The following is a 25,902-nucleotide window of genomic DNA, read 5'->3' as shown; positions in this document are numbered from 1 at the left end:
AATTTCAACGTGTTGAAGCTTTCATCAATGTCGTGGGAAATGATGAATAATCTAGAAACATGTAGCAACTTTATGTTATTTTAGTTTTCTCTAATGTATTCTAGAAATATCTAGAAATGTGCATCATATTTCAACACTCCTCCTTGATGCATATTTCGAAAACTTCAAATGTAGTACGTAGTTGCTCAAACATAGATTTGTGCCATCATCTCCTTCTGCATTGATACTCTTCATAGTTGATCAATTTGACAGGTGTTACCTCCACCATGATAGAAAATTTGTGTCACCTCTTGCCATAATATTTGTTATTGGTCTCCTTGTCGGTCTTGTTGAAGACTTTTACATGGACCATTCTTGCTCCTTAGGTACTCTAGTAATTTTCCTTGTTGGTCTTGTTAAAGACATCTAACAAGGATCACTTCTGCTGCTTAGTTGCATGTGAATCTCCTGGTTGACATTGTTGAAGATTTCTTACAGGGAGCATTCTTGCTTCATAGTTGCCTTTGAGTCTCCTTGTCACTCATGTAGTAGATTTTTGACAGGGACTAATTCTTGCTTTTAGTAGTTACATTTTTCTTCATAGGCTTGTACTCAAGTTGAGCATCAGAGGTTGCAGGTCTCCATTTTTACTTATTGTTTGGAATTGTGCTCTATCTGAACCTGAGCCTTATTCACCATAGCTTGCGACATTAGTTGGACCTGAACTTAAGAGAATCGGGTTGTTATGCTACCTGAACTCCTCTATTGCCTTCTTAGTTTCTGGTTTAAACTCAAACGGAGTAGAGCCTTATGGCTACATGTACTCCTTTTTGTTTTGAGTTATAGACTGGATTTTCTAGTTTTTTAGGATGGTAGAATATATAGTTGGTAACACAAGGTCATATTTTGCTACGCCTAGTTAACGACCAAACGCAGCTCTGATACCACTGTTGGAAAAAATATATAGTTGAGGGAGCTATAGTGGTGGAGTGTTTAGTAAAATGGACAAGAGGACACACGTTAGTGAGGAGCATATTTATAGATGCTTGTAGATGTTTCTAGAACTATAATAATCTAGACCTTTGTTTGCCTTATCCACACAAGATTATTATAGATGTTTCTAGGCTTTAAGTTAACCTAGACATTAATAGAACAATCTAGAAACATGTAGCAACTTTATGTTATTCTAGTTTTCTCTAATGTGTTCTAGAAATATCTACAAATGTGCATCATATTTCAACAATTATGGTAATTGTTTGATTTTGATTCATTGAATTAATGCTTTGCATTCGTTGAGATTTCCTCCAACGGTCATTGGCTTTGTTGACTTGGGTGGCATAATAATTAGTGAAGCTATTTTACTCTTTACAGTCATACCATCTTCGGCGTCATAACTTGACTGCTAGCGACCGTATACTACAAAGGAGCAGTATGAAATTACCTTTTTCCACATTGAAAGAATCCACTGTGTAAGACCAAACTTAACCAATTTCTTGACATTGGTGCTCCAGAACAAATTGAAGTTCAAAAGCCACAAACTCATACTAGAAAAACAAAAATAAAAAGAAGATTAAGAGGCAATACTCGAAAGGATAGAACAATACCCGGTATAAAACAAGACATAAATTTAAATCAATATGCAGTGCCTCTACAGGAATGATAGAGATATATGTAATGGTTGGTTCTTAATAATCTATGTCTTAAACACGGGCCATATATATCTTTGTTTTTGCATCTGAGCCTTGAATGTGTTATGGAATTTTTTACATCGCAATTTTGAAGAAAACTTGGCCTTAGGTCTTTCTTTTGCAACATGAGAAATGAAGTAGGAGGGTTTCCTTCGTAATTTTATAGTATTTTTATTTTAGCTTAATTTTAGTAATTTTGTGTTTTTGTTTTTGTTTTTTATTTTCGGTCCATTAAGGTTATGTTATTTCCCTATCTAAACTTAATAGTTGTAGTGTCTAAGAGACAACTTTTATTCATTCAATAATATTTTAGAGAATTTTCTCAATTTATGGTGGATTCTAGAACCCTATTTTCACAAGTTTGTCGCTTGCAAACTTGTTTCTTTTCAATCTAGGTTTAGGCGTTTAGTGCTTTCTAGTTTTCTGTTTTTGTTTCAGTTTGTTATTTTCTGTCCATTAGGGTTTTGTTATTTCCCTATTTAAATTTTCGGCCCATTAAGGTTTTGTTATTTCCCTATTTAAGCTTAACAGTTGTAGCCTAAGAATCAACTTTTATTCATTCAATAATATTTTAGACTTTAGAGAATTTTCTCAATTTCTGATGGATTCCGAAACCCTATTTTCACAAGCTTGTCGTTTGCAAACTTGTTTCTTTTCAATCTAGGTCTAGCGCTTGCTAGCCTATGCTTCCGACTGCGTTAAGAAACCATCATTTGCCTAACCTTAGATGATTTTGTGCTGAGCATTTGATTCGTTCGGTGTTAAGCATTTATGATTATAAAGTTTTCTTTAATTTTAAAATTGGTGATAAAACATGTCACACATCCATATATGCTTGTACTTCTCATGTAGGAAGAAGAAAGTTATGGATGAAAATAAACTATCTTGAACAAAGATTTGTTGGACCTTGGTGTTTCATGAGAGACTTCAATTCTATCATACGTTCTCATGAAAAGAGTGCAAGGCATCAACCAAATAAGACATCTTGTGATGACTTCCAGGGTTGGACAAATTCCAATAATCTTGTTCGTCTCAACAACTCAAGAGTTCAGCTTACTTGGTCTAATGAAAGAAAAGGTTTTGCTCACACTTCACAATATAGACTAGATATAAAGTTGTTCTTAACCATGCTTGGTTAGATGCTTGGAACTTTGTGGCTTTACGAACTCTACCTAACAATCATTATAATCATCACCCAATTTTATTTGTTCAAAAAAAAAAAAAATCATCACCCAATTTTGACAAACCTTACTTCTGGGGTAACTATTCAGCTTCCCCTTTTAAATTTCAAGAAATGTGGATCTTCCAAGATGATTGTAGAAGAGTTGTTGATCATTGAAATAAGATTATATTTGGTTATGTTATGTATATACCTGCTAAAAAACTCAAACCTTTTAAATCTATTCATAGAAAATGGAACAAGGATATATTTGGTGATGTGCGGGGTAATGTTGATCAAGCTATGTAAATTCCATTCAATCCAACATTTACTCTTGGGTACTCTAATGCATGGTATATTTGAGAAAGGAGTGTACAAAAAGTTATGGTTAAGGATTTGAACTTTCAACATCAAATATTGGCAACAAAAAATGTTGAGTTTTGAGTCAAAATTTGATGTTTGTGCTTTTGGAAAAATTGTGGCCTGATTTGCAGAAATTATGACACGATTTGGTGATTCTGAAAAAATGGGTGTTGCTGTTTCTTGAAAATCGTGACACGATGTCGAAATCATAGCACAATTTTTTGATCATATTGTAGTGCAATACTACGAGCTTATCCGTGACGCAATATATGGGCAAATCTAACATGATTTTGTCTGGATTTGAACACTATATATAAGTATCATTTGACCCATTTGTTGAGTGAGATTGTGAATCTCTTGGAAACCAAAGAGGGAACCTTTAGGGAGATTCAAAATGTCCAAATGTGAATCTTGGAAAACCAAAAGAAGGGGCTATTGGAAAGGATTGGTGCTTTTTGGACAGAGGTTCATGGGGTTGGGAAACAAATGAGTGGAGAGCCTTTTGTGAGTAACTTTGGAAACCAAAAGTGAAGATCCTTAAGAATTCAATGGCTAAGGGTTAGTTCTCTTTTGGGGTTAGATTCTAGAGTTGGGAAATAATTGGGAAACACCTTATGAGTTTGAGTCTGTTGTTGATGGGAAGGGATTGGAAAATTGGTATAAATTATGTTTGTTCTTGGAGAGCTTGTTGAAACTAATTTCCTGTAACCCTTTTGTATCTATTTGTAAACAACTCATGAATAGTGAAGTGGAGAGATCTCTCTCCCCTAGAGTAGGTCATTGTTGGATCGAACCGAGTAAACAATTCTTTATTGTTCTCTTTACTCTACAATCTTTATCTTGTTATTCTTTGATTCGGTTATGGTTTTTTGTTACACTTGGTTGCTAGATTAATCTTTTGTTGTTGCTTATCGTTATTTTTGGTTATTGGTTGCCATTGATATTTGAAGTTTCATCTAAATTTCATTGTTGTAAGATTGAGATGGATTAAAGTTTCATTGATGTAAGTTTCATCTGAAGACGGTGAGATGGATTGAAGACGGTGATAGGAACAACACCTATTTTCACATAATTACAACAATTAGGCAGATATCTCAAGGCATCACTAGGATTTTTGCTGGTGATCAAGTACTCAATAATAGTCGGATAATTCTCTGTGTGAGATTTCTGGACTTATCAGTAATAATTCTCCCTCTTTGACGAGGTGAAAAATGAAATCTTCAGTTTGGATAATTAACCTTTCTGCTCTAGATAAACTGTTGTAATTTTCCTTTGAATTTCAATAAAATTTTCTTTTTGTCTTGGTATTATTGTAAGTAATCCAATGATTAATTTTCCATAGTTCCAATTATTCCTTTTGTTATAGATTTCAAGGTTCAAATGTCATCACTTTTAATCAAAATCTTAATCATTCTAACTAAACACCTTAGGAAAGTACTTTGAAATTGTCGCAATTCCCTTTGGAATCGATTTTTCTATTTTGCGATAAAATCGTGCACTTGTGTACTTACCAGCATTTCTTCACTGATAGATGGATTTTTTCCTAATTTGAAAGCGAATATATTGATTATTTTTACCAAAGTTGATGAGGCTATCTTCCAATTCAATTTAATCACGTAATTCTTTTATAATAGTCATGCAATCATTGTACCGAAATTATTTCAGAAAATCAAAGGGGTTTTATTCATGGAGGACAAATCGTGGAATGTATTTGTATCACTTTAGACTGCTTCAATCTTGTGAACAAAAAATCGTTCAGTGGTAACTTACCTCTAAAGATAGACTTTAATATGTCTTTAGATACTTTGAATTGGGACGTTGTTATTCAAGTACATTAAGCCATTGGTTTCAATGATATTTTCTGTCATTGTATTAATTCTTCATCCTACAAAATTGTAGATTGTTGTTTGGTTTCCAATGGTAGATTAGAGTGTATATTGAAGAATAACATGGAAAGTATAGAAACACAAATGATCAAAGATAAGGAAGATGAACACTCTACACACTAGTAACTTGCAGCGCAAGCTAAGTAAACCCTAGGCTAGTTTTCATAGCTGTAACAAACTATAGAGTTAGTTAGAGCTTAGGGTACAATCACATATGTGATGTACATGCTAGCTTAGTATGGTACTCACATAGTTGAGCTATAAATAACTGTAAGCATTGTATTCCCAATCATTCAATAATATTCATCATTTTTCTCCAATATTTCTTTCCTTCTCTCTGTTTTCTGTTACAGTTTCACTTTCTCAATATGGTATCAGAGCCTCTTGATTCAAGAGAGCTTCTTCTTCCGCTACGTTTTTCCATCTTCTTCTTCGTTTTTCTCCCCTGTTTTTCTGTTTCCATGGCACCTCGCAAAAACAATGGTGCAGGTTCTTCATATGAGGTTGCTCTTGATCAAACCAGCCCGTATTTTGTTCACCCTAGTGATGGTCCATCCTCTGTAACGGTTACACCATTGTTGAATGGTTCAAACTATCATTCTTGGGCTCGTTCGATGCGTAGAGCTCTTGGGGGAAAAATCAAGTATGAGTTTGTTGATGGCACCATTCCTCCAGTTACAGATTCGTTTGATCCTTCCTTTCGTGCATGGAATCGGTGCAACATGTTGATTCACTCATGGATCTTGAATTCAGTAGATCCTTCAATTTCTCAATCTATTGTTTTCATGGAAAACGCCATGGATGTGTGGAATGATCTCAAGGAGAGTTTTGCTCAAGGTGATTTGGTACGAATTTATGAACTCATGCAAGAAATCTATTCTTTACAACAAGATTCTAAATCAGTTACTACATTTTACTCTGAACTGAAAGTGTTATGGGAAGAACTAGAGATATACTTGCCTATGCCTAGTTGTAGTTGCAGAATTCAGTGTTCTTGTGAGGCTATGCGCACTGCTAGGAAAAATCACATTTTGTTGTATGCTATGCGCTTTCTTACTGGTCTCGATGAAAATTTCAACATGGTTAAGTCTCAGATCCTTCTCATGGATCCTCTTCCACCAATGAATAGGATATTTTCCATGGTGTTGCAGCATGAAAGACAGGGTAATTTTGTACAAGTTGTTGAAGATTCTTTACCCTCTATCAATGATGTGAATTCTAGTAAACCTAAGCATGGTAATTCAGGAAATATGTACAAGAATACCAATCAAGGTTCTACTTTCAACAAGAATAGGGTTTGCACTTTCTGTGGTAGAAGCAATCACACCATAGAAACATGCTACAAAAAGCATGGATACCCTCCTCATCTTCAAAGAAATTTTAATAATTCTTCCTATGCTAATCATGCTGCATCCTCAGAGACTGAAGGTTCCACTCCTGATGAGACTGGGAGAGTTGCTTCTACATCTATTACAGCTGAGTAGTATGAGAGGTTAATGAGTTTACTTCAGGTTTCATCTTCTAAACAAGATTCAATGCCTGCACAAGCTTCTGCAAATCAGGTTTTTTCCATGCCATCTGGTCATACACCAAATGGTAAGCACAGTACTAGTTCCATATTTTCCTTAACTTGTCATAGTTTTGCTCTGAACTCCTAGAACATTGATTCAGGAGCTAGTGATCATATCTGTGGAAATGTTCAATGGTTTCATTCTTACAATGAAATCACTCCCATGCATATAAAATTGCCTACTGGTCACTATGCAATAGCTAAACATGCTGGAACCATTAGGTTTAGTTCAGATTTTTCAATTAAACATGTGCTTTATGTTCCTGAATTTCAGTTCAATTTGTTGTCTGTGTCAAAAATATCTGATTCACTAAATTGCATTGTTATTTTTTATGGTTCCACATGTATTATTCAGGAACAGAATACTCAGAAGATGATTGGTTCTGGTGAAAGGAGGGATGAATTATACTACTTGACTCTACCAGATAAGGTTGCTTGCAGTTCAAGTACCATTGACAAACCTTTCACTACTTTGCCTGATAGTCCCCTGTGGCATTTCAGATTAGGTCACCTTTCCTTTTCTAGAATGAATGCTTTACATTCCAAATTTCCTTTTGTAAATGTTGATAGCAAAGCTACTTGTGATGCATGCCATTTTGCTAAACATAGAAAACTCCCTTTTATTCCCAGTTGTAATAAAGCTAAACAGCCTTTTGAGCTAATACACTTTGATATTTGGGGTCCCATTTATGTTAAATCTATACATGGTCACTCATATTTTCTTACTGCAGTAGATGATTTTAGTAGGTATACCTGGTTAACTTTGATGAAAACAAAGGCTGAAACTAGACAACATATTATTGACTTTATTACTCTCATTGAAAATCAGTTTTCCTGTCAAGTTAAAATCATAAGAAGTGATAATGGCCCTGAATTTCTCATCCCAAAATTTTACTCCTCTAAAGGAATTTTACATCAAAGAAGTTGTGTGGAGACTCTTCAGCAAAATGCTAGAGTTGAGAGAAAGCATCAACACATTTTAAACATAGTGAGGGCTTTACTTTTTCAATCAAATCTTCCAAAACATTTTTGGTCTTATGCTGCTATTCATGCTGTTTTCATCATGAATAGAGTGACCAGTCCTATAATTGACAATAACACTCCCTATTTTCTTTTACATAAACAGTCACCTGACCTAAATCAATTAAAAGTTTTTGGTTCTTTGGCTTTTTCTTCCACTTTACAAGCAAACAGAAACAAACTTGCATCTAGAGCAAGAAAATGTGTTTTTTTGGGATATAAACATGGCATGAAAGGAGTTGTTTTACTTGACATTCATAATAAGGAAATTTTTGTTTCCAGAAACATTAGACATCATGAAAATATTTTCCCTTATCAACCTGTTTCATCACCATCTCTATGGAAGTACTATCCTAATACTTCTCCTACATCTTCAAATCAAAACCAAAATCTTAATCCCTCTATTCATGATAATCTTACCTCTTCTGACCTAAATTCTCTCCATACTTCTCCTACACAAGCACCACTAAACATAGATGATGATACTCAATCCATTCCTGACCTTACACATGCTCCTTCATCATCATCATCAACAAATACTAGAATTAGGAAAACATATACTTATCTGGAAGATTATGTATGTAATTCATCAACTTCTTCTGCACCATCATCAAAATCTTCAGGTATTCTTTACCTTATTGCATCCTTTCACTCTTATGCACATTTATCACCATCACATAAGTCTTTTTCCATGTCTGTCACACAATGTACTGAGCCAAAAACCTACAAAGAAGCTTGTCAGTCTGAATGTTGGTTAAAAGCTATGGAATCTGAACTAGATGCATTAGCTAAGAATGGAACTTGGTCCATTGTTGATCTTCCCAACAATGTGAAGCTTATTGGTAGCAAGTGGGTTTACAAAATCAAACACAAAGCAGATGGCAGTATAGAAAGATACAAAGCCAGATTGGTGGCCAAGGGGTACAATCAAGTTGAAGGTATTGATTTTTTTGATACTTTCTCCCCAGTAGCAAAACTTACCACAGTGAGAATTTTACTTGCCATAGCTTCAATAAAGAACTGGAATTTACATCAATTAGATGTAAACAATGCATTTCTCCATGGAGATTTGCAAGAACATGTTTACATGACCATACCTGAAGGTGTCTCTAGTGCACCAAATAAGGTTTGTAAGTTACATAAGAGTCTCTATGGTTTGAAGCAAGCAAGTAGGAAGTGGTATGAGAAACTGACCTCTTTGTTGATAGCAGAAGGTTACACACAGTCACCATCAGACTACTCCCTCTTCACTTTTCAGCAGGGTTCTGATTTTACTGCTTTGTTAGTTTATGTAGATGACATCATTCTTGCTGGTTCATCTATCACAAAATTCACTAGAATCAAAAACATACTTGACACTCATTTCAAGATCAAAGATTTGGGAACTCTAAAGTATTTCTTAGGTTTAGAGGTTGCTCATTCCAAAAAGGGAATATCTATTTCACAAAGGAAATACTGTCTTGATCTGTTGGATTCTTCTGGTCTTCTAGCTTCTAAACCTGCTACCACTCCTTTGGACACTTCAATCAAATTGCACCAAGACAATAGCAAACCTTTTGCTGATGTGTCTTGTTACAGGAGACTCATTGGAAGACTCCTTTATCTTAACACTACCAGACCAGACATCACACTAACAACCCAACAACTGAGTCAGTTTTTGCATGCTCCCACTGTTTTACACTACAAAGCTGCTTGTAGAGTCATTAGATATTTAAAACAAAACCCTGGACTTGGATTATTCTTTCCTAGATAATCTGAACTACAAATCCTTGGTTATGTTGATGCTGACTGGGCTGGGTGTATTGACTCTAGAAGATCAACAACAGGCTTCTGTTTCTTCTTGGGTTCATCCTTGATTTCATGGCGTGCAAAGAAACAGACAACTGTTTCAAGGTCATCTTCAGAAGCAGAGTATAGAGCACTTTCCACTGGGACATGTGAATTACAATGGCTTCTTTATCTCTTGAAGGATTTACAAATCACTTGTGTCAGACAACCTGTGTTATATTGTGACAGTCAGAGTGCAATTCATATAGCCTCCAATCCAGTGTTTCATGAGAGGACTAAACATTTGGAAATAGACTGCCATCTTGTCAGAGAAAAGGTGCAAAAAGGAATACTCAGGTTGCTTCCTATACCTACTGAAGAACAACTTGCAGATTTCCTCACCAAACCTTTGCCACCTCCAAAGTTTCACTCTTTTGTTTCCAAGCTTGGCATGATCAATATCTATCATGCTCCAGCTTGTGGGAGGATATTGAAGAATAACATGGAAAGTATAGAAACACAAATGATCAAAGATAAGGAAGATGAACACTCTACACACTAGTAACTTGCAGCGCAAGCTAAGTAAACCCTAGGCTAGTTTTCATAGTTGTAACAAACTATAGAGTTAGTTAGAGCTTAGGGTACAATCACATATGTGATGTACATGCTAGCTTAGTATGGTACTCACATAGTTGAGCTATAAATAACTGTAAGCATTGTATTCCCAATCATTCAATAATATTCATCATTTTTCTCCAATATTTCTTTCCTTCTCTCTGTTTTCTGTTACAGTTTCACTTTCTCAATAGTGTATGAAAGGCCCTAGAGGTTATAAAATACCAAATCATGCATGTTCGCTTTACAGATGATATAACGGTTCTTTTGCAAAGGGAATTTGAAGTCGGTGAGAAAAAGTGTTCAGAATATTTTTTCAGATTATGGCATTGCATTTGTTCAGCACATTAGTCCTGCTAAATGTAAGATTTATGTATGAGTTATTTCTTATTCTAGGATTTCTACTCTCATCAATATCTTAAGGACTTTTTAAATGAAATCAATATCTTAGATTTTGCAACAAGTAATCCCCCCTTTAATTATAATGTTGTTCCAATCGTTAAAGGTAAGGGAAACTCTAAATGTAGCGACAAAGTTTATCACGACATGCATCACGATGGTATTTCCTTAATACACCTGCTCCACTTTTTAATATTACAGCACCCATGATTTGTGTGCAGCGGACGATCCAAAGGCTGGAAATAATTCGTGATAAATTCGGGATGTCTTTTGTCGGGACAAATAGTATAGCTCTAAAGGTAAACCTAGGATTATACTCTTGCAAGTTGCAACCAATTATTGATAGGAAAATGCTACTTCTCAAGAAAAATAGCTTCAAGAATTTTTCAAGACACAGTTGGCAAATTTTAATTGGATGATTTATTTGTCCACTTCCCATTTTTCAGCCACACCTCCTTGAATTGTGGCAAATAGTGCATTGTGATTGGCTATTCTTTATTCTTGAAGAATTCTTGATGTTATTTTTCTAGAGATATAGCATTGCTCTTATTGATATAATTAAGTCAAAATTGATATCTTGGAAAGGTCATTTACAGCTAATAATGGAAAGAACTCAACTTTGTTCATTCTGTGGTAAATGTCATTCTTATTTAAAGCTTCATAATTTATCTTTGGTCTACGATACTTCTTAAACAATTATTTGTTATAATTAAGTCAAAATTGATATCTTGGAAAGGTCATTTACCCATAATAATGGAAAGAACTCAACTTGTTCAATCTGTCGTAAATGTCATGCTTATTTAAAGCTTCATAATATATCTTAGGCCTAAGATACTTCTTAAACAAATTGATCAATGGATAAAAAAAACTTTAATCTGGACAAGTTACATTGAAATTAGAAAATTGGTTAACCTTTCTTCAAACAAAGTTTTTACTCCTTTACATGAAAATGGTTTATGTTTAAGAAGCGTTTCGAAGATCAAAGAAGTTGGTTGCATATGAAGTTTTGTTGAGATGTGATCCAATCAAATCGGAAATGGGATGCGCTCTTAAATCTAGGGTTTTTAGAAACTAAAAACCATTTGAAGCATACATTTCGATAATTTATTTGGCCAGTTATGAAGAGAACTCTTGCGATGATCCACAATAACAACACTTGGAAAATATGAGATGGCACAAACATTTCTTTTTGGACAAATAAATTGAAATCAAGCATAATTTCTAAAGATTTAAATATCCATGGTATTGTCAGGTCCTGCTTGTCATTTAAGGTGACATATTTCTTTCGCAATAAATCTTAGTGTTTTCCATATTGGATTTCTGAGACTCATCCTAATTTAATCAATGACATAAATAACATGATCATTCCCGTTAATCATGCTCCTGATCAATTTGTTTTTGATCATTCAACCTCTAAAGACTTGTATTTCAAGGAAGCTTACTGATAAAGGACATCCTTATCAACAAACCTGTTATAGCAAAACTATTTGGTCTTTTGTGACTCCTCTTAGTACCAAAAATTTGGTTATATGGAAACTTATTCACAATGTGTTACTTACGAATGAAAATCTTTGCAAGGAGGGGTTTTACTATGGTGTCATGTTGCAGTATGTGCAATCAAGCATTTGAAAATGCACATAACTTATTCCTTAAGTGTCCATTTGTTGTTAAATTCTGGAACTATAGTTTCTTTTGTGCTTGGGATGCCTTTGGTCTCACTTCTATCAACATTCTAGTTATTCTCAATAATAGATGGAGCTCCCAGTTGAAAAATTTAATTCTATTTTCTATTACTATAGCATTATCTTGATTTTTTGGTTTTGTAGGAACAAAATAAAATTTGATAATGATAGGCTGAATTGTTATAACATCTTATCTATGATAAAAAAATGTTTCGTTGATTTCTAGTAATCTTTCCAAAGGCACAAAATTTCTAGGGCTACTTGCCATGCTCCTAATACTTCCTAAGAATATTACTCGAATCAATTGGATATATCCTTCTCTTTTAAGATCAAGTGCTACACTGATGGTGCAGCCAGAGGTTCTCCTAGTCTTTCTTCTCGTGCAAGAATCTTCAGGGTTTCTAAAGAAACTTTTGTTGCTAGATTTACTTCTTAAATTGGCGCTTCAAATTCTTTGAATATTGAATTGATTGCACCAATGTTATCTATTGAGGTTGCCCTTTCTAGGGGTTAGTTTAACTTCTGTCTTCAATATGATTCTTTGTTGGTGGTGGTTCAAGCTTTCACCAATCCAATAATTGTGCCTTGGCTTCAAAGTACATGGACTAATTACATTGCCATCGTTAGAGGGTTTCTTTTCAAGGTTTCTCATGTCTATAGGTATTGTAATACTTTTTGTAGTAATTAATGGTTTTATTTGGCGGAACTCTTTGTGTAGTTTTATTAGGAAATTCTATTCTGCAATAGATTTGCTTGTATTAGGAAAGTCTTACTTTTGCAATAGATTTGCATTTCCTAACTATCTTGTTCACAACAATTATTTGCTTTAAAACAAATATTTTTTCCAGAAAATAATTTTATCAAATATATTTTGATGAAATTATAAAATTTCCAAAATAAAAAAAAAAATGAGAGGGGGCCACGAAGCCTCGTGCCCATAAAAAATTTAACCTAATTAACTGGGCTATAAAAATGCTCCGGTGAGGGAGACACGATTAAGAGGCTTAGAAGTTTGATGCTAATCTGATGAATATATGTGTAAATAATCTTAAAACGACATAACTAAAAATAATTTGGTGCGGGGAGAAAAGATATATAAATTAAAAGAGTTATGATATTTGGTGTGAACACTTTCCACAAGAAATTTGACGAAGTAGTGAAACAGTAACCATACAATGGTAATATAAAAATGTATGGTGGATATAAATGTATTTATAAATTAAAAGTCAGAGCAATTCTTGCATTTCGTTGAATACTTCTTCCTAGCAAACAGCATTTTTGTTTATAAAAAAGAAAAATGATGACATAAGAATGAGATATATAAATTAAAAGAGTTATGATATTTGGTGTGAACACTTTCCACAAGAAATTTGACGAAGTAGTGAAACAGTAACCATACAATGGTAATATAAAAATGTATGGTGGATATAAATGTATTTATAAATTAAAAGTCAGAGCAATTCTTGCATTTCGTTGAATACTTCTTCCTAGCAAACAGCATTTTTGTTTATAAAAAAGAAAAATGATGACATAAGAATGATAACGTAAGTCCTTCAACTTGAAGTTCATGTTGTGGAGCTTTCATACTAGAAAATGATATTTAAGAAAATGAATTTAAAAGATAGTATAAACTTACAGTCTGTACCTCCATCTTCTTTATAAATAGAGTATTACTAAATTCTTTAATAACCAAACTTTTTCAGTCAGGTATATAGTGAATATTATTTATCCATGAATCTTACTCTATTTTGAACTAATTACAGAACTGATCAGTTTTAATATTTGAATTGTTTGGTGTTTTTTTTCAGATTTGGAAGTATGATGAAATCAACAGGTGTTGCCTCCGATGGAATAGTTCATCAAGCACTTACCAAAGACAACTACGAAAGATGGAAAATTGTTATGCAAAATTATCTGCAGGGGCAAGGTCTATGGGACGTTGTCATCAAGAATGTTGATGCTAATCATACTGACCAGGCAGCTTCCAAAAAGATGAACAATGGAAAAGCTTTGCATGTTTTTCAACTATCCAGCTGGAATCACTTCACTAATCAAAACAAGACCGAGTCAAAAACCATCCCAGATCTTGAGCAAGGTGCCAATCTATATATATATATATATATATATATATATATATATATATATATATATATATATATATATATATATATTCATAGTTTCTTTTATATATATAATCTATTGAAATTCAAATGTATAAGTAAAAAAGAAGAGTCAATGGCTTTGCAGGTTTGTGGTTTAGGAGTTTAAACGTTTGAAATTTAATTAATAATTATAATAATATATATCCAAAAAAAATTGTAGTGTACTCAAAATTACAAAGATACTTTACTATTGTCCTCTATGTTCTGAAATAATTGCTAAACACATCTCTCTCAATAGTTGCGTGCAACAAACAAATTGAGTCATATAGCTTAGTGGTAAAGAATTGCTAAACAGATCTCTCTCAATATTATATTTCTTCCGGTCTTTATTATAAGAAACAAATTACTTTTTTGATTCATGAATAATTAATGTATCATTATAAATATAGACTAAATACATCAATTATATAATGAAACTAAAAAGTCAATTGTTTCTTATAATAAGGACCGGAGTAATAATAATAAGTCAATTGTACTCAACTGCAGAGTCTTTGGTTCCATCCCGGTTCCGAAGTTTAGTTGAAACAAAGTTTAAGTAATACTCCCTCCGGTCCTATTTATAAGAAAAAGTTGATTTTTTAGATTCATTGAGTAATTGATGTATCTTGTTTAGGATATAAACCAAATACATCATTTATACAATGAACCAAAAAAGTCAAATGTTTCTTATAAATAGGACCGGATGGAGTATTTAGAAAAACTGAAATTAAATATTAAATAATAATAATAATAATGATAATGATAATGATGATGGTGATGATGATAATAATAATTATAATAATAATACTCCCTCCGGTCTTATTTATAAGAAAATTTTCAAAAAAAAATCTTGGTCCTATTTATAAGAAAAAGTCACAACTTTTAAGGTACATTTATTATTTAAAAGACTTTTCTAACCCTCATTTAATGTTGGTTTTTTCAATATTAGTGGGTATATTTAATACTTCACAATTTTTTATGAGGGTATATTTGTAAAAATATTCAAAAATTCCAACAGCTAATGATTGTCTTGATTTTGATGATTTTTGGTTTCTCTTCTTATAAAAAGGACCGGAGTGAGTAATAATAAAGGAATAATAAAAATAAAAGAAAAGAAAGTCAAGCAACCCCTAGAAAAAGTCGAACAAAAAAAGCTGATCAACGGCGGTAATACTTCCTTTGTCTCTTACTAGAAGCACCTTTGACTGTCTATTAATCTGCTAATAAGTCGTTTAATGGCAGTTCCACCTATCACGTTATTGTGAAAGACTAGATTGACCCGTTCTGCCATAAGTACTTCCATATTCCACTTGATTATGTAGTTAATGCGTGTCTAGTTTATGTGTGAATTTTATGAAATTGTTGTTTGTTGGTATGTGTATTTAATTTGATTTTTCATATTTCTATGCAAGTTAGTAGTATTAACTATGAGTATGTTTAGATAAAAATAATAAATGCATTTAGTAATTGGTATATGGGTTTATATTCAAGGACTAGATTTTTTTTCAAAGGGAACTTATAATTAGGGAGTAATAAATAATTGGTAGCTAATTAATTAGTAATTTGTGCCATAAAGGACTAGAAACTAGGAAATGGGGGTAACTTTTATAATTAATACTCCGTCTTAAATTATAAGCCGTTTTGAAAAAAATTGTTTTACAATATCAATAAAACATTAATGTTATTTTTTCTATAATAACTTCAACTATTTTTGACTCTTTCTTTCAGTTCTTTTATTTAACTTTCTCATATTTTTTTATATACGACAATTTTGTAAAATAATTCATAATATATCTTTCCCATGTAAAATTAATTACATTTTTTAATACGTGTGAAATGTCCAAAACATCATATAATTTAAGACAGAGAGTATGTAATTAGTACTTTTTTGTTTGTTAATGTTGTATTTTAAATGGTTAAGAGAAATGCTATAGATGCGCATTTTATAGACATTCTCTTACTCTTATTTATTGAGTCAAGTCACCCATCTTTTACGGGAGGGGATTTCCTTCCGTGTGTGTTTTCTCCTGTTTTCTACAGTGTGGGAATCCACACCATTAAATTTAATTATTATCTCTCATAATATCAAGTTTTTGACATTTAGATTTTCAAGTATTTATATTTGTTTAAAGGCTGAGATTTAAATGAACCCTCCTGTCACTGGAGAGGATCCATTCCCATCTTTTACTCATTATCTTGTTAAGCATTTCTTTTAAAGAGCTATAGGTTATTAATTCACCTTTAGGTAAATAAATGGAGTGTTTTCATGTTCGAACTCTGGCTTACCCACCGTCTCTACCAATTGAGCTAAACTCACATGAACTTTATCAAAAAAGTTTATGTAATTTTTTATATTATTTTATAATTTGTCACCACTAACCTCATTTAACACTGATTTCCAAAACCTTCCAATGTTTCATTCTAATCATGATTTCCTTGAGACGGTCTGTTAAGAGTCCCACATTGGATAGGAGATGGTCTGCCAATATGTTTATAAGTAGAGACAATCCTCGCCTCATAAGCCAGTTTTATGGGGTTGTGTTAGGCCCAACCACAATTTCTCAGATGGTATCAGAGTCTCCTCCATGATCCGTTGGGCCATCTGCTATCAAGTTTCCGTTATCAGGTCACCCTCCATTTATGTCCACGCTCCAAATGTCCAGTCCTAGGCGTGAGAGGGTGTGTTAAGAGTCTCACATCAGATAGGATATGACCTGACAATGTGTTTATAAGTGGGGGTAATCCTCACCACACCAACCGGTTTTGTGGGGGTTTTGTTAGGCCCAACCACGATTTCTAAGACAGTCTTCGGTTTTGTTAGGCCCAACCACGATTTTTAAGACGGTCTTCTCATGGTTTTAAGTGCTCTTGTCAAGTATCAGTGCATTCTCCATTATCATAAATGCAAAATGGAGTATATTGAATTGGGAGTGATGAAATAATATTAATTAGAGTTATAATTGAAAAAATGTAATTAATATTGCATTGAAAAATGAAATTGATCAATTATTTTGGGACAATATTTTTTCACAAAAAGGTCACTTTTTATGAGATGGAAGGAGTATATTTAAAAGAATAACCAATTATATTTATGATTTGTTGTATCATTACCCAAATTGGCTTTTTGTTTATTTCTAACTCCAGATAAAAGAGCAGACCAACTCCAAATGCAGAACAACACTTGCACGGGCACAACCTCAATTGAAATTTGTTTAAGCATATACACTAATATGAAGAAAAAAATTAATTAATGGAACTATATTATTTTAATTTAATTTAATTCATTTCATTTGTATGAATGGATTCTGTCCAACTACGTATTTCTCCTAAATATATATATATGTTTATTTTCCCTTCTAAATACTTGTGGTTAAGTGTAAATTGATATGCTGGGGGCAGGTATGTGGGGTGATGTGGTCCGGTGTGTTTCAGAAGTTGAAACTCCATCATCATGGGCAACAAAGGAGAAAAAAGCTTTGCATATCATTCAACTCTCATGTGGACGAGAGATTGTTGATGAGATTAGTCATTTCAAAACAGCCAAAGATGCCTGGAATTATTTGATGACATCGTATGGTGACGAGTTAAAAGCCAGCGCAGATGCCGAACAAGGTACATATTTAATCATTATTTTAAATTTGAATCAAATGTATTTTTAGCAAAAGAAATTTTATATAATAAATTACTCAGATGTTATTTGTATACATCGAAAATAAAAAATATGTAAAGTTAGGGGGTTAAAAGTGCATTTAAACCTAAAATGTAAAAAAGAATATGACAGGAATATTTAACTCTTGAATGTAAATGACAGCTGTATTGGACGATAGCCTTGGCCAACAACATAAGGAACTATTCAGGAGGGTCGAGAGAGGTGATTACATTGGAAACATCGATACAGATTCAGACATATATATACAATCCGCTTCTGGTAGGACTCTTCTTCACGTAGCAGTAATCGCTGGAAATTTGAAAAATGTGGAAAAGTTGGTGAAAGAAGGGAAAGACAAGTTAGTAAATATGCAAGACAATCAAGGTGACACAGCTCTTGCTCTTGTTGCTCGTTATACTGGAAACACCAATATAGCAAAGTGCATGGTAGAGAGAAAAATCGGACCTCGTGATGAGGAATCAGAATGCATGGTAATGACAACAAAGAGGTTTCGTGAACTAGTAGCAGAGAACATGGTTAAGACAACGACGAGGTTTCTTAGGTTTCTTGAACTAGAAGCAGAGAACATGGTTAAGACAACAACGAGGTTTCTTAGGTTTCTTGAACATTTAGCAAAGAGTACCATTCCCACAACCCGTGAACAACTAGCAAAGAGCTCGGTAAAGACAAAAAAGGGATTCCGTGAAGATTTAGGAAACAGCCGTACTGTAAAGAGAATAAAGAGGATTCGTGAACGGGTACCAGCACCAAATATAAGAAAGAGCACGGTAGAGACAGAAAAGAAGAATCATGAACCGGTAGAACAAGAAAAATGTAGCATTGTAGAAACAGAAAATCTAGCAAACAACACCATAATAGAGACCAAGAAGGTGGAGATACGTGAAAAACTACTTCAAATGCAGAACAAAGAAAATGTAGTACCTGTTCTTCTGGCTGCTGCTAATGGATACAAAGAATTGACTACGTATCTCTACTCCAAAACTCCCTCCAATGTGTTTGACGGAACCAATTCACAAAATCGAGTTTTGCTTCTTTCACTATGTATCACTGCCGAAATATTTGGTAAGAAAATTTAAAGTTGCTATGCATATTTTTGTGTAAAGTGAAAAATATTGATTTTTAAAAAAAAAAGTCAAATATTTTTAACATTTTGGGAAACTTTAAATTTTTTTATAGTAGTTTGTATGAAAAAAGTACCTGTATCGTAAATACAATTAAAAATAATAATTACTTTTTAAAATGTATTCTCGCCATTATACCATTTTCATTAGTTGAGTCTAGAGGTCAAGGTAATTCATATTTAGTGTTGGGCAAGGCTCAAATAAGATTACTTCTGCTAGATGAGATCTATAGGAAACCAAAAAAAATAAATACCATTCTCATGTATTGTATGAACTCCTCAGAAGGTAGATTTTCTCATTATGGGTCGTGACACTTTCTAATATAATACAAATGTTTCAAGATACTTGCTAACATTTTTTTTCTTTCTTTTCTATGTGGTTTTATTTTATTTATCAGATGTGGCTTTGAGATTACTCAGACGTTTCAATGATCTACCCAAGGAATCACTATCAATATACGAGTTCTCCGTCCCTAAGTTGCTAAGGGAATCATTATCATTACCTATCAAAATCTTAGAACCGGATCCGCTCCATCAACCCTTACCTGATAAATTCTCAGCCCTAGTTGCATTGGCTAAAATGCCTTCAGCTTTCCCAAGTGGCACCCGATTCAGTCGTAGAGAACAATTCATTTATGATAGTAAGTTTTCGCCCTTTTCTCAATATCATTATAAAAAAAAAAGGAGAGCACGAGTTTCGTGTGAAGAATAATAAGGATCCGTATTCTGCAGTCTTGCGCGTAGAAAAGGATTTTGGAGACAACTATGGGATGCCAGAAATTGCAAAATTCGTCCAACAGGTAACACGTGACACACCTGCTGTTGATGATGAAAGACCACTCAAGACTTCTTCCATAGACGTAGACCGGTCGTGTGGCATCGGCACAAAGGTTTTGGATTTTCTTTACCTTGTAATGCTTTACGGTATGTTATGTTCTTTCTCTCTTACTGTCATATATTGGACAAAATTTATACGATGTTCTTTATTTATATTTAAAACCCGGGTTTTTTTACGCCTTTTTATAATCAAAACTAAAAAACTATTTTTTTAGAGAAACAACAAAAACAGCACCTATCACACTGCATATAAGTTTTCTCATATAAATAATTAATTATTTTAGTTCATTAGTCGACAAAGAAAAGTACTTCTACTTGTTACTTTCATACGTGAATACATATATCATAAATGGCTCAAACATTTTCTTTAGGTTGGCTCTTCTCCGCACTACTGGTTTGGATATTTCTCTTTTGGCCTCTGAAGCATTTGGGTACGTCGTGTTTGTTAGGTTTATTAGATACTTGCTAAAAATAAAAATATGGATGCAGACCAAAATTGCAACGGGTTAAAATAAGGATCAAAAACCCAAATTTATAAATTTAAAGACATAAACCGTGTTTTAGATTCAATATTGGATCAAAGATGCATTTAAGTCCGAAAATTTATATTAAAAAAACATTTTAAAAAATTTGATCCTACAAGTTTTGATACACTATTTCTATACTTGATTTCTTAATATATGTACTTGGAGTATTTGCATGTATAATACACCAGCAACATTTTCTGATTTGTGGATTTGTTCAGGTCTACTACTTCGTATAGTATTCCGTGAAGCTGCATACTTGTTCGTTCAAAGTTTCAAATGCCTTAATATCTTTGGTACGTAAAATCAAATGCAGAAGTTCCTTTTAGAATATTTAAATATCTTTTATATTGAGTATGTCTCTTTTATATTTGTCTTGCTTATTGCTCTGTTTCAGATGAATTATATTAACCTGTGTGTGTACATAATATGATATAACAATATTTTACATTTAGTTCACAAAATATATAAAAAATATATATTTTACATACAACAGAATTTTTTACTACCTCTTTCAAAAAAAAAAAAAAAAAAATCCAATTCTTTGTTGTTTTGACTACCAAAGTCGTTATTAGACTATCATGTTACCAAATATAAAAGATACATACTAAATATAAAAGAAATTTACATTTTTAATAGTTCCACTCATCCCCTTCATTATTCCCTTAACCTACATGGGGACATGAAATTTAGAATATGTTTGTTTAAGCTTTAAATTACATTCTAAACATTGTTTATGATATTAAATATCAAGTTAATAAAAAAATAACGTATATCTATAATCAAGGTTATTTCAGATAGAACTCGAGTATTCCTAATTGTTTTCACTTTACCCGAACTTGATTAATCATTTAAGTTCAACATTGTAAGATAAAAAAAAAAGAAAAAGAAATTCTCTATCTAAAAAAATAATTTCTCTATCTTCTCTTTAGATCCCAACCACACCACCGTCCCTTTTGATCCAAATCTCGTTGTACAAGATGTAGATGGTGGTGGTTGGTGGTGCGAGGGTGGATAAACCATCCGCACCGCCTCTCATCCCTGTCCTTTCGGCGGTGGTTCATCGGAATATCAGGTTCTAGGCGCATCCTATCTTAGTCCGACGACGGTTTCGGTCCTCGTCATCGTAACTGGGTCCTTGTAGATCTATTCGCGGTTGTTGTTGTTTACTGTATCTTGATTTTTGGGTTTCCTTTTGATCGATTCCTTCTCATCGTCGATGTTTGCCGCCGTGGAACGATGTTTTTCAGAGTAGATCTGGGTCAAGTATGTGAACAACGTGAATAATTTTGGAGGGTTTGAGCAATCAGATCTGATTCAATTTATTCAAGGTTATGGATGGAAATTACAAAGCATGGTATGATGGGTTTGCTCCGTGGGTGGGAAGAGGGATTCGGTTGCAGTATAGGAAGTTATTGGAACATTGTTGCAACATAGGGTCAGGCATGCTATAGTGTCACGGTCAATTTTTAAAGTAACATGAGGTGGTTCTTTTGGTTCGGAGTCTTGTATGATGCATAAGATGTTTTGTGGTGGCTAAAAAAAGTGGTGGTGATGTTTTTGGGTGTTTATTTGTGCTCGACGGATGGAAGGAGTGGTGTGGTGGTGAGTTGGTGGTGGTGGTAACGCATAGTGGTGGTGGTGCGCGGTGATGTGGTGGTGGTGATGTGTGATGGTGGTGGTGCTTTTTCCTTGTCACCGACGGCCGCGTTTATATTATCTGGGTTGTGTTTCCACTTCAAACCGGCGTCGCTGCCAGTGTTTTGTTGTTGGTTTTTGTCTTCCTCTAGATCTGTGTTTGTGTGGCCATCTGTTTCTTGATGAGGCGGTTTGGCGGGATAGTTTTGGTGGTGGTGATGGTGTTGTTGAGGGGTGGTGGTGGATCGTTTTGAGGTGGTTGTGGTAGCGGCGATGATGTGTGGCCGTGAGGGTGTAACGGTTTGTGTCGGTGTACGTGGGGACTGGTTAGGAGGTTTCCAAACGTTTTGCGGACGAGAACTATTTTTCAGGGGGTGGTTAGGAGGTGGTTGTTTTTGTCGTGGTTGTTGTGGGTGATTCCTTGTGGCGGCCTTCTTTGTTACGGGTCCATATTTGTTGCCGCTTTCTCTTGTTTGTGTTTAGGGTGCTTTGAAGATGGGTGTCCTTCGAGCTGAGCAGCTTTATTTTTTTGAGTTAATTGACGTTTTGCACAACCGCAAATCATGCCGATTGTCTTACTTTTTGTGTGCTAGATGCTGGTGGGCCAGTTATTTTGCTTCGAGGTCGGGAGCTGGTGTCTTTCTGCAATCTTGTTTAGACTGGCTTCGGTGTTTCTCTGGTGGATTGGGGGTGAGGAGGCCGGCCTTCTGATTTGGTCTTGAAGTCGGGTGGGCCGATCGCTTTTGATTCAAGATTGGGAGTCAGTTCTTTGGTTCAAGTTTGGTTTTGGGCTTTTTAAGGTGTTCTTTCGGTGGACCGGAGGTTGTGCGGTGGTGGAGGCTAATTGATCTTTAGAAAAGGTGGATATGGCTCAGTTTGAGTGATGAAGATTGGGCCTTCTTTTACAAGGGTGTTCTTTTAGGTGAGTAGTGACGATGGGTGTTATGGATGCCGTTTTCCGGTGGTCGATGGTATAGGAGTCAATTTTAGGTGGGGATATTTATTTTGGTGGGTGTTGTCCTTATGGGTTGTTGATCGCAGGGGTGTCTTTTTTGGTGTTTTGTTTCAGGTGTTCCGCCTATATACGCGCCTTTTAATTGTATTTTACCAGTCTCTGTTCGTCTTGTGCAGCGATCGGATTTTTAATAAATTTTTGCTGATTCAAAAAAAAATCATTTAAGTTCAACCAAATGTAAAATATTGTTGTATCATATTAATAATTATGCTTAGGGTTTTGCTAACGAATGACGCTGAGACCAAAATTAATAATTATGCTTAGGGTTTTGCTAACGAATGACGCTGAGACCAAAATAAAAACTTGATATTTGTAGAATCATTAACATGCATGACCCTATTAGTATTAATTTTGTACAACTTATATGGTTATTTCCAATTGGTTTTAAGCAACAATTGTCAAACACTTACTCTAAGTCACTTGAATTTGTGTCAGGAATCAGAAAAATATATGACAAGAAATATACTCATTATGAAGTGATAGGAGTATTAGGTTACTTCTCCCAGGCTATTGTAGAATTTAACAGTTCACAGCTAAAAGAGGCATCGGCATATGTAGGCATGTTGCATGGAGCCCAACATGGAATAATCGAGTACATAAATGCAATGACGCATGCTAATCCTGATTTGCTTTTAGCAGTGGATAGCTGCTATAGAGGCATATTTTCTTATGCAATTATGTATCGTAAACAAAACGTGTTTCAACTCATGCATGGTCTTGAGGGACGGAAGGAGATATTTAGAAGATATCGAATAGACACGTTTGGGAATAATATATTGCACCTGGCAGCACATTTAGGCCCTTCATCTGATCGTACTAGCAGATCAGGTGCTGCTCTGCAAATGCAAAGAGAAATTCAATGGTTTAAGGTTAGCTCTCTTATCTCAATATATATAATTTAAGATATTTTTATCACATTCAATGCTAGAATTCATTGCATTAGGAATAATCTAAACAATATTTAATTTTAGAAAAGGAAACATTTGCACTATAAAGAGACAATATACAAGCAAGCGCAATAAAAATCGGTTGATGCTCACATTAGAATTCGACTTTCCACTAATTTAAGATAATAATCTTTGAGCATATTCTAATACATGTTGTTGACCACATATATTCAGCACTCCAAATGTTCTAGGTAGAAGATTTAATGTTGTTGAAGCTCCAATTGTATTAAGAGTCATGTATCGGGCTCTCTGACTTTATTGAAGATCTGAAGTGTAGTTTTTGTCAACATTATAACGACACGTGATTTAGTCAATCAAAATATGCACTTTTTTAACAGTACATATATGTCATCTATGGCTTCTTTATTGTAAGTTAATTGCTTAAAAAATCGCAGGCAGTGGAGAAAATTGTTCATCCTAAGTTTAAGGAAGCCAAAAATAGCGATGGTAAGAAACCTTATGAAATATTCACCGAAAATCATGATGAGTTAGTGAAAGCTGGAGAGAAATGGGCAAAAGAGACAGCAACATCTTTCACAATTGTAGGTACTCTCATCACTACCATCATGTTTGCTGCAGCATTTACAGTCCCGGGAGGAAACAATCAAGACACGGGTTTGCCTATCTTCTTGCATGATAACGCATTCACTATATTTCTCATAGCAGATGCAGCATCTCTCTTCACATCTGCCACTTCAGTGTTGATTTTCATCGGGATCCTCACATCGCGTTATGCTGAGAAAGACTTCCTCAAGAGTTTGCCTTGGAAGTTATTTTTCGCTCTTTGGTTCCTTTTCCTCTCTGTTTGCTCCATGATAGTTGTTTTTTGTGCTGCCATTATAATGATCTTAAAGGGATATCGAACTTATAAATGGTTCATTGTAGGACCAACCATGTCACTTGGGAGTATTCCGATTATCGTTCTTGTAGTATCACAAGTGAGATTCATGTATGAAATACTCCTCTCTACATGGAAAAATCCCATTCGTTCTATAAAAAAATAAGCATAGGAATATGTATGCTTTAAAAAATTCATACTTACTCATGAGAACGATAGAGATTCTAGCAATTGCAGAAAATTGTACAGTTTTTCCTTCTATTGTTTCATGAATTTGTAATTTTTCATTAAAGAAAGAATAATCTTGTACTTCTCATTGTCAAAAATATTACATACTATGTTGGTTTGACACCCAAATGACAAACTGACATAGGGAGTGTGGTAGCCCTTTCAGCAAGTAATAAGAAAAGTCACTTTCGATATTAGTCCTTTTCGGATAAAAGTTTCCTCACTTTTTACAACTTAAAATAGCAGTCCACCACATTGTACCAAATCTAGTGATTTAAGATTTTCTCTTAAACAAATTGGATTTTGATCATGACCTACAAAGATTCTCAATCTCAAAACTTCTGGCTCTCTCATTCTTGATTCAAGGTGTACATTACAAAACGTCATTGAAAACCAAGAGAAAAAATATATTGGAATAAATTGGAAATATATTTTAAATTCAGCTAATCTAGGAAAAATGTGTGTTAATTGATTGATTGCTGGGATGAAACACAAATCAGTATCAATTATTGAGAAAGAATACTTAAATTGATTATGAACAACAGTGCTAATCGATTAACTATTGAGCCCATTAACAAAGTGTAAGGATGCAGAATGTAAAAAGAGTTAAAATGAACAAGAAAGGATTTTACTCCGTGAGTGGAGCAGACTCTAGTGTTTTCTGAATTTTTAGCAATGCCTTTATTTCAGTGTCCCTTCATTACATATAACATAATACTATGACAGCTGTGGAATGTACTGCCTCCAACGGCCTTTTCCTACAACTGTCCAAACAAGGACTACAAAGCATAAAGCATATTCTAAATGGCTCTTATT

At 34.1% G+C, this 25,902-nt stretch overlaps 2 protein-coding genes across 2 annotated transcripts; both read left to right on the top strand.

Moving 5' to 3' along the window:
* The first annotated feature begins 5,536 nt into the window (after positions 1 to 5,536).
* On the top strand, positions 5,537 to 6,559 carry LOC146920650 (uncharacterized). The gene has a single exon (XM_085711180.1). The coding sequence runs from the start codon at positions 5,537 to 5,539 to the stop codon at positions 6,557 to 6,559; it is 1,023 nt and encodes a 340-aa protein (XP_085567306.1).
* A 7,207-nt stretch (positions 6,560 to 13,766) lies between these two features.
* On the top strand, positions 13,767 to 25,204 carry LOC146920649 (uncharacterized). The gene is made up of 10 exons (XM_085714092.1): positions 13,767 to 13,835; positions 13,937 to 14,223; positions 17,669 to 17,881; positions 18,081 to 19,001; positions 19,458 to 19,700; positions 19,792 to 19,983; positions 20,268 to 20,327; positions 20,642 to 20,716; positions 23,509 to 23,942; positions 24,416 to 25,204. The coding sequence occupies exons 2-10, from the start codon at positions 13,947 to 13,949 to the stop codon at positions 25,022 to 25,024; spliced, it is 3,024 nt and encodes a 1,007-aa protein (XP_085570218.1). The 5' UTR covers positions 13,767 to 13,835; positions 13,937 to 13,946; the 3' UTR covers positions 25,025 to 25,204.
* Positions 25,205 to 25,902: the final 698 nt, after the last annotated feature.

This window comes from Medicago sativa, chromosome 5, assembly GCF_051527215.1.
Source record: "Medicago sativa cultivar Bolivia chromosome 5, Bolivia_mono, whole genome shotgun sequence".
NCBI lineage: Eukaryota > Viridiplantae > Streptophyta > Magnoliopsida > Fabales > Fabaceae > Medicago > Medicago sativa.
This window is presented reverse-complemented; position numbering and strand designations above follow the sequence as displayed.